Genomic DNA, 14,074 nt, shown 5'->3' with positions numbered 1-14,074 from the left:
ACAATAGCTGGGTCCACACCGGCCGATCCAGTGATCCCGCGATCCGCGATCCAGGATCGCGGAGCATGGATCGTGGATCATGTTAGGCCGATCCACTTTAAAAACTTGCGATCCAAAATATGCGCTCCAAGTGATCCTAAGGCGATCCGTGATTCAGCCAGTCTAACTCTTGTACGATATGGAGTCACACGTACAACGGCGGCGTCTTGCCGTTGCAGCAGTAACTTTTATTATACTGAAATGTTTGCGCAAAAAATAAAAAAAAAGAAATCGACGGTTTTGGGTGAAACAATTTTATAAAAATCGATTGGCATCTGGGACTCAGCTGTACGCAGAGTTAGTTTCAGATGAAGTTGAACACAATTTTGCAAGAATGAATGCTAATCAATTTGAGATATTCGACTTTCTGAGATGTCCATGGTGAGGTGGATCGCGCGATCCAACACAACCGTCCACACCGCGCGCATCACGCAACTGAGGCACCTTTGAAGCGGGTACAAAAACCGCCCGCTAACGGATCGCACGAGGTAGGGATCGCGCGCGGCAAAACGCGTGCATGGATCGCGCGCGGCACGTCCACACCGCCCGCATCTTTGGATCGCGCGCCTGCCGCGCGCGATCGGATCGCGGTGGATCGGCCGGTGTGGACCCAGCTAATGACATCTTCTCACATGTAAACAAAACCGGATACTAAGATGGCGTCCGTGGCAGCAAAGGTACATCGATGCCAATGAAGAGGGCGCTAATAAAAAGAGTGTTGATGCTTTTTCTAAGGTAAAACCACTGTTGTGAGAAAGAGATGGGTATATCATTATTATTTCCGCGTCAAATTGAACAATTACGGCAGTTCCATAGGATTCTTTGTTCTGAGTCTTTGTATCATCATATGGCTCACTTGACAGATCACAGATTGTCTGCTGTCGTTTGACGTTTTTTTAAATTTTGGACATATTTGGACCACAGATCTGATAAGACAAATAACGATCAGTGTCAATCAAATGTCAATTATATAATAGATTATTAATTATATTATGAAAAAAACACAGAGAAAAAAATCTTAAAAAATAAAATAGAAATAAAAAGAAGGCACAGATAAAAAAAACATACCATCGTATCCTTGCTTTGCCTTGCTCCAATGAATATTAAAAATATCTTCAAGTTAAGGGGGGCCTACCACGACGTCTCAAAGTAGTACTAATTCCAGTTTCAGAAAAAGACTGAGCTACACAAGTCGTCCATCGCCATCACATGCCGCACTGAAGTTATTTTATAGTACTAACTGCTCTAGAACGTCACAACAACTCCCCTGACATAGTCAAATAATTACTGCTTCGTACTTTTTAATGTTTATGAATGGAAAAAAATTATCATGAGGCCTGATTCGAACCAACTCGACTTTCCTATTTCTATTGACTGGAAAATATCATAACAGACTATTCTCGTTTATCTTCCCCGTTCCCTTGATCCAGTCTTGATGCCGCGGCTCCTGCCGCATTGATATACTTAAAGTTTATTTCACTATTTTTTACCCTTACTATTCGACATCGAAAATTAAAACGTGGAAGAATGTGGAAAATATTATTTACTATAAATAAAAGAACACGCACAATATAATTTTTATTTAACAAATAATGACTCGGTTTAAATAAAAGTATTATTGAATTGATTCAAAAACGAATAAAAAATGCGCTTAAAAAATGAGTATATTTTTACACATAAGCAGAGTACATATAACTGATTTACTTGTTTAATTATAATTGAGGGAAAGCACTTCCTATATAGTTCTTGCTGCGATACCTAAATTTGTACGTAACAAAGATTATTTCGGTGTTTGCGAGCTTTAATTTACAATCGTCATCCACCCGTGCAACAAAACAAAGAGTGTATAGCGCCATTTCTAATTCTGGGGAAGTTCCAATGACCAATGATCCTACTGGTTTTATGATCCCTTGTTGATCGTAGTGTATTTTCATGATAGTGCCTTTCTGCGGATTAAAAAATTATTTTAATAAATAAAAACAAGACTGTAGTACAGTAGTTAGGTATGTAGAGCTTCATTATTTTATTTATGTACTTACGTCACCAAGACTAATATATTTCAGATATCCCAAATAATTAGCTCTATTTGCTGCTTCTTCTTTAGAGAAGTATATCCAATTGTGTAAACCTGAAAAAAGTTTATTCATTTCAATCCCATCTATTAGATGTATCGTACAAAACTTTGTGAGTTTATCTATAAAGAATTGAGTCGGTTGGTACGGTCGATGAGGTTTAAAATAGTTATAATTGCTAAATAAATTACCTAATATTTGATCATTTTTCAATTCTGATACAAATACGTGTTCAAATCCGGAACTACTGATCTTTCCCATTCCTCTCGAGTATAATCCAAACCACATTTGCTTCAGAAAATCTCTTTGTTGGCGAGGATCTTGGCTTACGTAGCCTATAATAAATACATCATCACATTAGAAGTATTCAAACGCATTATTCATTTTTCATACAACTCATATTATAATATGTTACCTTTTTCCTTTAAAAAGTTCATTAAGTAACGAATAACCGAAGTAGACATAATAGCGTCCATAAATGCATTTTCTTCATTTCTTTCCTGGAAAAAAAAACTTTTAACTTTAATTACTTGTAATATTTATTTACTATGGCTGAAATATGTATAGGTACGTAATACGTATCAACTCAAAAGCAAATAATAATTTCTCGACCGTATATTATTATAGGTACCTATTCTCTTAAGGGGAAGGCTTTACAGTGTTAGGTACTTTTCATTACGATTTACGATTATGAGGTACACCTAAGTTATTCTAATTGCAATAGTAAATAGTTGATTTTCTTTTTTAATTTTCAATTGTTAACGTAATTTACGAAATAGATTATAATAGAAAACATTTATTTGACAGATTGACCCTTGATTGACCACGTACATTTTGAACTATTGATATATTATAAGAACAAGTGTTAAAGTAGGTAGTTAAATCAGCGAAATAATTGAGAAATACTAACCTGAGCCGTAACATATTCATTCACTAAAGTATTCTTCTCGTAGTTATCTAAAAGCGGTACGAGTTTCTCTATTGTCGGTATATTCCATGCTTCAGGTGATATAGTGAGTAATCTGCAAACATCATCAATAAAGTTCAACATTAAAAATAGGTACGTTAGCAATGTCACCTTTGTTAACCCTAGAAAGATAATCATATTGAGTAGTACGGGAAAGATAGTCATGCGTCAAATTTACGCATGTTTTTTAGTTAGCTCTAAGTCGAGGTATATTATTATTTTTCTATAAATTGTAAGTTATTATATATTTACAGTTATATTAGAATACTTCATACTACAAATAATTTATTTATAATTATTTTTATATATATAAAAAAACGAAAACATTAAACGTCTGCTTTAAATCTAGAATTCTTGTAATACGTATTATATCTAATAAAAACATATTCTTTACCCCAATTATCAGACTTTTTTATATGTTATATGTATGTTGTACATATAGCTATATGAAAAATTAGTGAGAAACAACTTTAGCACATATCAAAGTATGCTCACGACATATAACTATGTTAGATTTTTTGCAGGACGCATTTGCCTTTCGTAATATTTCAGAAGGTTAAAAAGTATAGTATATACGTTTTTTTACTGAAGGCCTCCTCAGCAGTTTCTTACGATGTACCAGATACTTTGTTTGGCAACAAATTGGTGATATTATCACGCAAATATTATCTTCTCAAAGCTGGTGATTCTAAACGCCCACACATAAACAAAGACAGTTCCATGTTTCTATATTTTATGTTTTTTTGACTCAGATGTTTTTGTGCTTTGTTGTTAACATCGTGGCTATAAATTTAATATGCAATATGCAGGCAATTTGAATGATTCCATAAAATAAAGCCATTGGCCATCTCATTGTCTTCCTACTATAGGACATCAAGGAACACATTCGGTCTAATGCATCTACTGCGCCTTTTAATTGAATGTAATTGTTATGTATGTCGGGTTGTATGATAATAGAAAGTAATAATTCTCTCGTATGTACTTTATTAATGTAACAATTGTAAAATAGTAATTAACAGAAAGGATTGTATAGAATGCCGTGTAAAATGTAAATCAAAGATGTCTTCCCGAATAACAGTGTTGCCAGGTCTCGGAGCAATTAACAAGCCTGGAGAAGTAACAATTAATTGAACGTTTCTTATATAGTGGCTCTCTTTTATTCAATACCCTAATTAATGCGATAGAAAGAGACAACACACTGTTATCTGCTTGGCATTCAAATCCACATGTAGCCACTTTTTGTTCTAAAAAGGTAGTGCTTGCCTTTACTTTATCGAATACTAAAATATCGATAAATAAAAAAATTAAGTTATAAAATTGCTTGAAGATAATTTAAGATTCGTTTAATTTTGAATTATGGATAGGTAATTCCAAATTTTAAGATTCGTTTAATTTGGAATTATTCATTTACGATGCGTATTGACTGCCTTGCATTGTATGGTAGTGGTATTTATAAAAAAATATTATTATGTATTTCGGTTTAGGTTGTTTTTATGGTTTCGTAAAAAGGTACGTATTTTTTCCTGTTTTCATAGATTCATTCATAGAATTATACGGAACCCTTCGTGCGCGAATCTGACTTCCACCTAGTTGATCTTTTTACAAATCAATAGTCGTATCCTACTAATATTATAAAAGCAAAAATATATAAGAATGGACATATTTTGATACTCTTTCACGTAAAAACTACTGAATGAGTTTTTATGGAACTTTACAATTATATAGTTTAAACATCAGAATAACATATAAGCTACAATTTACCACAGGAAAATAACTCATTCCCACAGGAAAAAATTGGTACAAGTTTAAATTGCTTCAAATAAAACAAATAAACATTTATTTTTTTAACAACATTTTATTTCGATACTTAATTACCAAATTACAATATTTATTATTTAAAATAGATGCCACCTTAAACTTGTGGCACAGCATCTCTGCAAAGCACTTTACTTTTCTTCCCGTCTGATTCGAAATGATTTGAACAAGGCCGAGAATGTTTTGAAGGCTTCCAATTTTTCCTGTGCTATAGCTTTAACTCAAACATCTTTTAATTGTTCTCAAGCCAGAAACCTGCAAATAACAATAAAATCCATACTTAAATACCTTTTTTTTCTCCTAACCTAAAGCAGTCATTATCAATGAAGTACTTCGTTCCTACTCAAGTATCGATAATTGCACAACACTATGGAAGTTATATTTTGCATTTTTTCTAAAAACTAAGCTGATTATGATTTCATTTCAATGATTACGGTTAGATAAAACATAGATGATTAAGAAAATAAGGTAAATTAACTTATTTATCATACAATTAACAAAAAAATTGATCAAAACACTAACCTGTGAAATGACAAATTTCTATCTTCGTCCGATTTCACATTACTACGGCTTTTACAGCCGTAAGCAACACAAGCCATGTTATCTTTAGTCAATTGTCTTTTCATAAAATAACAAATTAAACTAAAACACTCGTTTTTCACTTCAAAAATAATAATTAAAATCACCATGCGTCCGTGACCAGACTGGTCACTGAAACAAATTGACATGGGCACATGTCATTTCAAACTGTCGAACTGACATATATCTGTCCTCTTTTTTCGCATGACGTTTTGCCATAAGCCAAAAAGGCCAAACTAGTGCTATATTGTTCAATTAATTGTTACTTCTCCAGGCTTGATAATTGCTCCGAGTGCCAGGTGGCTCTGTAAGTTGCACAGATTATAAATATCCAATCTATGTCGCCAACACTCTCCCTCGTTATAAATTTAAAGGTTCAATCTATTGGGAGGTTTTCTCATCCTAGTACTACGACGGATTTCAATTCTGGATGGTGTAGGTTCATGTGTATCTGGAATTGTTTCTGGTACAAGGGTTTCTGGTTGGTAATTTCCTGGACTTGCTACTGGCTGTGTAGATGATCTTCTTGGTGTATGTGTTATTACTGTAGGGCTAGGTTGTATGCATTCTTTTTCAGGTGAAGCTGGTGTGGGTGAACTCTCTTGCAGGTGAGTTGGTCGGTAAGTATCTGGTGTATTAATATTCTCACTCAAGCATGATGTCCTTATTATCTGATCAGTATGTCTGTGATGTATCTTTCCATCTACTTCCACCTCGTAATGTAATTTTCCTTTCCTCTCTAATATTCTTCCAAATTTCCATTTGTTACTATCATACATCCTTATTTGTACTCTATCTCCTGGTTTAAACTCTTTGTATATCTTTAATTCTTCATTGTTGCTATCTCTAACTTCTTGTTTTCTTTTCACTAAATCTATTCTTGTTCTATATATTCTTTTAAACATCATTTCTCCTGGACTCTGCCCTGTAGAACTATTAGGTGTTTTTCTATACATCATTAAAAATCTTTGTAACTTATCTTGTACACATCCTTCTTCGTTCATCATTGCTTTAAGTTTATTTTTAACCGTTTGTACATATCTTTCTGCTTGACCATTTGTAGATGGGTGAAAGGGTGCTGTAAACTTTGCTTGTATTCCATTTTCCTTTAAAAATCTTAACATTTCCTCTGATCTAAATTGTCTTCCATTATCAGATACTTGGGTAACTGGTAAGCCAAACGTAGTGTAGATTTTCTTTAAAATATTAATAGTAGCTGTAGCTGTGATAGAAGTAGTAGGTATCACCTCTAACCATTTTGTGTAGGCATCTACTACAATAAGAAAATATTGATTCATGAATGGTCCTGCGTAATCAATATGAATTCTACTCCATGGTTCTTTCGGATATTCCCAGATGTGTATAGGTACTTTAGTAGGGTTGTTTTTCATTAAACAGCATGTTTTACACTGCTTTACCATGTTCTCTATATCTATGTCTATATTCTTCCACCAGACATAGCTTCTGGCTAATGCCTTCATTTTCACAATACCGGTGTGAGCTGTATGTAGTTCTTTTAATATTTGAGGTTGTAACTTTTTAGGTATTACAATTCTTATGCCATAAAATATGCAATTGTTTTGTAGTGAATATTCGTATAGTCTTCCTGTATCTTCTCTTCCTGACTGTATATCTATGTATAATTTCTGTAACTCAGGGTCAGTGGCTGTAGCTTCTCTTATTTCCTTTAATGAAACTGGCATTTCTGCAATTTGATTTAGGTAGAACGCTTCATCGTCTGTCATTGTCTCATTCCTTTCAGTTGTATCTGTATATTGTATTCTTGAAAAATAGTCGGCATTCGCATGTTCTGTAGTCTTCCTTAATCGTATGTCATTTTCTATGTTTTTATTTAATGTAGCTCTGTAGTCGGCACATAGTCGTACCTTTCCATTATGTTTCATCACAGGAACAATTGGTGTACCCCACTGTGAGTATGTAACCTTTTCTAATATGCCTTCTTTTTCTAATCTGTCAATTTCTGCCTCTACTTGATTTTTCAATGCAAATGGTACTGGACGTGGCTTTAAATAAACTGGAACTGCATCTTCTTTCAATTTAAATGCGGCTTGATAATCTTTAATTTCACCTATTTCTTCTGTAAATAATTCTTTATATTCTTCTAATAATGTTTGTAATTTATTTTTGAATTCTTTTTCTGTTATGTCTTGTTCTTCCTTGTATATTGAATTTACTTCAAAATTTAAGTTCAATTTCCTAAGCCATTCTCTTCCAACTACAGTATCTACTTTGCGGTCAATTACAAAGATTCTTCCTTCAATAACTGTGTTCTTATACTGAATATTTAAATTACAAGTTCCTAATGGGTGTATTATTTCTCCTGTATATGTTCTTAGCTTTACTGATGTATCTTTAAGTTTCAAATTATTAAAATATTTTTCATAAAAATTTGTCGAGCATGTAGTAACTGCAGCGCCTGTATCCAGTTCTAAGGTATGTATTTTTCCATTTAATTGTAAGGTTATGTTAAATTTATCACTCTGTATGTTATTGTTAAATATCTTATGTATTTCATATATTTCATCTTCCTCGGTGAATTGATCTTGAACTAACTCAATTTGTTTTTGTTCTCTGAAACATACCGATTGTATGTGTCCCTTTTTCTTACATTTCTTGCAAAATAGTTTATGTTTCAAACGACATTGCCTTGCTGTATGGTTTTCCTTCCCACATCGAAAACATTTTATCTCTCTCTTCTTCTCGTTATATGAACTGTATGATTTATTTATATTTTTATCTTTGTATGTATTTATATTTTTAGGTTTATGTATGTTTGTATTATTTTTGAAATAATTTGATTTAGTTGAAATTTTGTTAATGTTTACTTGGCCAGAACACATTTCTTTTGTTTCAGCTTTAGATGTCTCAATCGCCATTGCAATTTTAATTAAATCATCAACCTTTGTAGATGAGCTTTCTTGTAATAATCTTTCTTTTATTTCTGAATTCCGGAGACCTCGTATGAATTGTACTCGCAGATGAGTTTCAAATGTGCTGTGTTGACAGCTTGCACATTGAAAGTTACATTTTCCCCCTAGTTCTTTTAAACCAGCAACATAATTTGCAATACTTTCACATTCGTATTGTTGTCTTAAACAAAATTTGTGCTGTTGGGCTACTTCACCAGGTTCAGGTGCAATATGGTTTTTCAATAATTGTATCAGTTCATAATATGATTTGGTTTTCGGAGAATCAGGTGCTGTAATATTTTGTAAAACTTGATAGTATTTAGGACCAATGCAGTTCAGAAAAATCTGTGATTTTGTTTTATCATTTGTAACTCCTTTTAGGTTAATGTAATTTTCTAACCTCTGTAAATACGATGCGAAACTTTCATTGTTTTCGTCGTATGGTTGTAATGTAATTCCACTCACCGATTTATCCGTATTTTGTAATTGTTGTTGTAATTGCGCTTGTTGTACTTGAATTCCTCGAATAGTTTCTAACATTTGCGATAATACTTGCCCCAATTGCTGTTCCATTTTGCGTATTTGTAATGTATTGTATATTATTATAAAGGAAAAAGGAGGTTGTGAAGCGGGTTATCATCACGGAATGTGGAACCCTTGGAACAAAGGAAAAGGTGTTAGGAGCACATGGGTCAATGTACGCACGATGTTCTTCACTCGATTATTTGTATTGAATTTCCACTTTCTCGTCGCCAATCTGTTATGTATGTCGGGTTGTATGATAATAGAAAGTAATAATTCTCTCGTATGTACTTTATTAATGTAACAATTGTAAAATAGTAATTAACAGAAAGGATTGTATAGAATGCCGTGTAAAATGTAAATCAAAGATGTCTTCCCGAATAACAGTGTTGCCAGGTGGCTCTGTAAGTTGCACAGATTATAAATATCCAATCTATGTCGCCAACAGTAATATATCATCTTTGCTTTGTACCTCATCAGGAAAAGCTTCATCTGTGTCACTTTGCTCGTCATCTTCAATTTCGTGGTCCTCCTACTTCACTATCGGTATCTTCACAGGGACCCTCGTCGCTTTGCATAAGAGCGGCCAGTATACAATATTCTTCCAATTTTCTATCCCCAATTGTTTTCTATATTTGCTTCAATATGTATAATAATAAATTTTTAACATAAGTCACAATATACAGTAATAATAAGCTGAAAAATACTCAAACTACCATAGAAGTCAAAGTCTTAAAGTCACGGTAAAGATAATCATGCGTAATTTTGACTCACGTAGTCGTTATATTTCAAAATCGGTTACATTTACTTTATTGATACGTATACCATAGGGTAGCTCTCAGTGACTTATGAAATGTCCTAAACGCACAGTTATGGATTCGCGACATTTAAAAAGATACAGCTATATTTCGAAAACGCAGGAGTCAATTTGACGCAGACTATCTTTCTAGGGTTAAAGAAATAAAAAACACGCAGAAGCTAGACTTGATATAACTTTTACTGGATTACTATAGGTATCCCAAAATACAAGCGCTCGTTATATTATGCATAGAGAATATAGAGTATTTACGTAGACCGACCGACCGATCGACCGAACGAGAAGTATTTTTATTTTTTAACGTTTGAGAATTAATGAAAATAGAAACAAGATATTTTTATTCTATTGCATTTACCTATATCAAACCCACAATGTCAAATTATTTTAGTGTAAACAGGCGTAGATCATTCTTTCGTTGTTCATAATGCGTTCGAAAAGATTCTATGCAGCAATGTTCTTACTGAACAACATACGAACACGAGTTTTAGTTTACACTAAAAGTACTCTTGCTCTAGCTCTACGTTCGTTTGATCCAATTGCACCGTTATATTATTTACATAATGGTCATTGGTATTTACCTGGTTATTAAATATAAATTCTAAGTAAGTAGAACTACAGAAAAACCGTTTACTAAAACAATGATAAACTTGATTTCGAATAATTTAGAAAGTACAGGCTAGTAATAAAGGGAAATGAAATAAGATTTTTTCCGTGAGAGATAATGCATGTAGCAAGTAATTTTTAGCTGTAAGCCGAACACGATATAAAAAGTATTGTATTAAAATGTATTATACATATTATCCGGTTGCACATCCTGTCCTCTACCCACTAAAGCTTTGATGAGGTCATCTACATATATGAAACTTTCGTTCGAACTAAGTTTAGATTTGATTTTTATTTATTTGAAATATCGTTGATTTTAATGATATAAGCAGCATGATAGATATATCTAATTAAATTTGAAATATTTAGAAGGAATTACTCTAGGAAACTTATAAAATTAAAAAAAGTCTAAGTGAGGTTAATACCATAATACTTACGGTAATGACGCCTTGTCTTGCTTTTCCTGGGACGTTGTTTTTTCTTGATAATTTATTGTTACATATTTGGCTGCATTGTTTACATCTTTTTTAAGCAGCTCTTCACTTACTACTTGCAGTTCAGCGTCACTTATAGTTGTAGATCCCTGCTTGTTGTTGTTGTTTAAAATAGCACTAGGTAATAACCCTGGTTTATTTGCGAGACTAGTTGGAGCTGTCGGTTTTAGTTTATTGTTGGTAGCGGCCGGTTGTGACATTGTATTTTTGGAACCAGATACTATTGAACTCCAGGATCCGGGTTTTGTGGGAGTATTCGTGTGAGAGCCTTGAGTTGGTTTTACCGTAGGAGCTTGAGTGGCAGATGGGTTCTTTAAAATTGAGCTATAGTTCGGCACTTTGGGCAAAGTAGTACCATCTTGCTTACCTTGACCATCATAGAAGTTAATCAAATCTTTTACTTTCCCAGGTTGCTCATTTTTGTTCTGCATAGGTTTTGGTGTTGTAAAACTTGGAGCCACATAGTCTCTTTTTGGAGGTGTTGAAATCTTTTGGGTTGTACCAATTGTCGTTTGTTTCGTTGATGGCGAGGACGTGGGTTTCAGTGTCGGATATTGGGGAGCAACGTAATCTCTTTTTGATGAAGGCTGTGGAGTTTGATTGGCTGTTTGGGGCTTATTATATCCCATCGATGTACTTGTAATCGGTTTTAAAGTTGGAAATTGCGAAGCTACATAGTCCCTTTTGTTATTTGATGGTGATGTTCTTTGTGCTGGCCTTGTAGAGCTGTGTGTAGACTGAGTAGGAGCTGGTGAAGGGGGTCTCAATGTTGGAAACTGAGCATTGCTATCCTTATTAAAAGGCGTTACAGGTCCACCTGCTTCATGTAATAGGAAGTCATTGATCGGATTGTATCTTTCTTTGTTCCAACCTGGAAAAAAGATTTTTATTGTAATGATAAAACACCAGCAAGAAAAATTCACTCTCAAAAATATAAAATCAATCATTCAATTTAATTATATACGCAGCCACCCTCTAAGAAGTAAGGGTTGAATCATATCTTGTGAACTAAAAGACAGAGCTAAATAGTTAAGTAGTTAATAAACAATACTAATGCATAATACCTATATAAACAATTTAAAATAACATAGATGATATTATTATTTAGAACAGTAGATGATGTATAAACTATTATTGGTCAGATTGTGCTTTGCCCTTGACTTATTAACATCTTTAATCGCACGCATACCAACAGTTCATATGTATGTATAATTTATGAATATTTTCTTACCATTATATTATGAATACTTAGTTATGAATGTAGATTGTCGATACATAACAGTAAAATTTAAAAGTAAATGAAAAACGTACCTACTGGAGATGCGGTAGTTCCTACATTTTTACTAAAATACTAGCAAACCGGGCGAACTCCGCGGTTTCGCCACCAGAGACACCTTTTCTTTGCTATAAACCTCACGGAGCCTTTCCAACGAATGCAAAACCGTGGAAATCGGTTGATGCGTTCTGGAGTTATAGCGTCAGGAAGGAAAACCCGACTTATTTTTATATAGTAGATGCTTTTAGATGTATATGTACATCATTGTTCTCACTTTAATGTCATCGAAATAACTAAATTAATTATATAATTTTAAGGAATTCCTACATATAATTTATAATTATGTTCGAAATACAAAATTAACGATTTTAAAAATTGCCGCGTCTAAAACTGTAAACTGTGGCAATTGGCATCTCATTATGACCTTCCATATACGAATTTTGTATGGATAAAATTAAATCACCTAGTTTATTATAATATGGGTAACTATGAGGATATTATTATTAATTATAAATAAATATTTTATAGGTACTTACATAAACTTAATTGCAATATAAAACACACAGTAAATGTAATGAGTTTCATTATACTTAATCTTTTTGTAGGTACTTATTTCTCTATTAATTATATTTGGAATTCATAGAAAATTTTATATTATGTTATATTATATCACAACTTTTCACTGAGTGAGAAAGTTTTGCTTGAACTAAAAACACAACTTCAATGATTACTCTCACTTTGTAAACTGGTCTTTAGAGTCGAAAATCGACGAGATACAAATTTAACAATGAACGAGACAAGCGCGCGAACACGACTCTCATGAGTCTTGGCCTTAAGATTAAGAAAAAAAATCTATAATGTTTACCTCGTCATGAATGAGTAACATTATAAAATTAATAACAATCATAATACAATATTGAATAAATCTAAGTGAATAATATACTGAAGAAAAGGGTTTTGAATATATTTTTTAAGATAAATAAAACATAAATTTAAAAATACAATTAAATAATATTTTAACAAGGAAATATTAACTAATTACTTTAGTCATACGTAAGTAAATGAATTATTGTTTATCTGGATATAATATATTATTAATCCATTTCATTTCTGATTTCAGTTTGGTCTATAGCATAAATTCAATAATTCCATTCAATTTATATAAAGTGTATTGCTAATTCAACTCAAGGTCTACTTTATGGATAATGTAGGTACCACGTAGGTACCTATATTAAGGTCTATTAGGGGTCTACCTTAATATAAATATAAATTATACGTAAGTACTGAAAAGCAAACTTTACTTTTAAAAATGTAATTTGTAAAATCCTGTAAAATTTTAAATAAACATCTACGACACAGAACACTAGTACTCCTAGCGGAGATCTACGATAACTGGCTGATCAAGTCCCTCTGATAGTGCTCTATCGTGATTCGTGAATGGCTTTTTTAAGAGAAATAAGTATTTAATTATTATTATTCTCATCATCATATAGTTATGTTTGAAATAAGCACTGAGCAATTTATAGGTTGATGTTATTGCTGCTTCGGTTAATTTTACGGTAGGTAATTGTAATTTATGTAATCACGAATTCGTCGTTAATTGATTTTACAGTTTATGTTTCAACGAGAAGCCTCTAATGTAGAATTTATTTCATTAAGAAGTTTACCTTTTTCTTTAAAACTGCATTAATTATTTATATTCTCGATAGCTGTTACTGATAGTTTGGTGGTGGTTTTGTGTGTTCAACGTTTTATTTTTTACTTTGGTTGGTTTAATGTTTTTGGAAGTCTCTTCTTGACAACTTAATAATTGAATGTTTATTTTACCTAACGAATTAATTAGAGAAAATAAATTGTTATGATTGATTGTGAATATTTAACTAAATACTTTTTTTGTGATATCTAATGTAGGTTATACATACTCTGTGCTAAAGGAGCTGTGATCATGTTGTGATCAGTT

The 14,074-nt window shown here is 32.7% G+C and overlaps 1 protein-coding gene across 2 annotated transcripts; it reads right to left on the bottom strand.

Annotated features, from left to right (window-relative positions):
* Positions 1-1,604: 1,604 nt before the first annotated feature.
* Positions 1,605-14,062, bottom strand: LOC149487849 (uridylate-specific endoribonuclease D-like). 2 transcript variants are annotated; one of them, XM_089696543.1, is made up of 7 exons: positions 14,037-14,062; positions 10,782-11,709; positions 3,022-3,133; positions 2,527-2,611; positions 2,303-2,446; positions 2,079-2,167; positions 1,605-1,985 (listed from the first exon to the last, which is right to left on the bottom strand). In XM_089696543.1, exons 1-7 carry the CDS (start codon positions 14,059-14,061, stop codon positions 1,752-1,754), a joined length of 1,617 nt encoding a protein of 538 aa, XP_089552669.1. In that variant the 5' UTR covers position 14,062; the 3' UTR covers positions 1,605-1,751. The 2 variants fall into 2 exon arrangements, with proteins under 2 accessions (XP_089552669.1, XP_089552668.1); XM_089696542.1 differs by lacking the exon at positions 14,037-14,062 and adding an exon at positions 12,651-12,936.
* Positions 14,063-14,074: the final 12 nt, after the last annotated feature.

This window comes from Colias philodice, chromosome 6 (assembly GCF_061535455.1).
Source record: "Colias philodice isolate Cphi_HAF_F1 chromosome 6, ilColPhil1 Martin Lab GWU primary, whole genome shotgun sequence".
NCBI classification, from domain to species: Eukaryota; Metazoa; Arthropoda; class Insecta; order Lepidoptera; family Pieridae; genus Colias; species Colias philodice.
This window is presented reverse-complemented; position numbering and strand designations above follow the sequence as displayed.

Excerpts from the sequence above, each read along its gene's own strand:
- LOC149487849 (XM_089696542.1), bottom strand. The coding sequence starts at position 12,699 with ATGAAACTCATTACATTTACTGTGTGTTTTATATTGCAATTAAGTTTA. Across the intron at positions 2,612-3,021 it reads ATGAATATGTTACGGCTCAG|GAAAGAAATGAAGAAAATGC; the intron begins GTTAGTATTTCT and ends TTTTTTTTCCAG. Across the intron at positions 2,447-2,526 it reads GAACTTTTTAAAGGAAAAAG|GCTACGTAAGCCAAGATCCT; the intron begins GTAACATATTAT and ends TATTTATTATAG.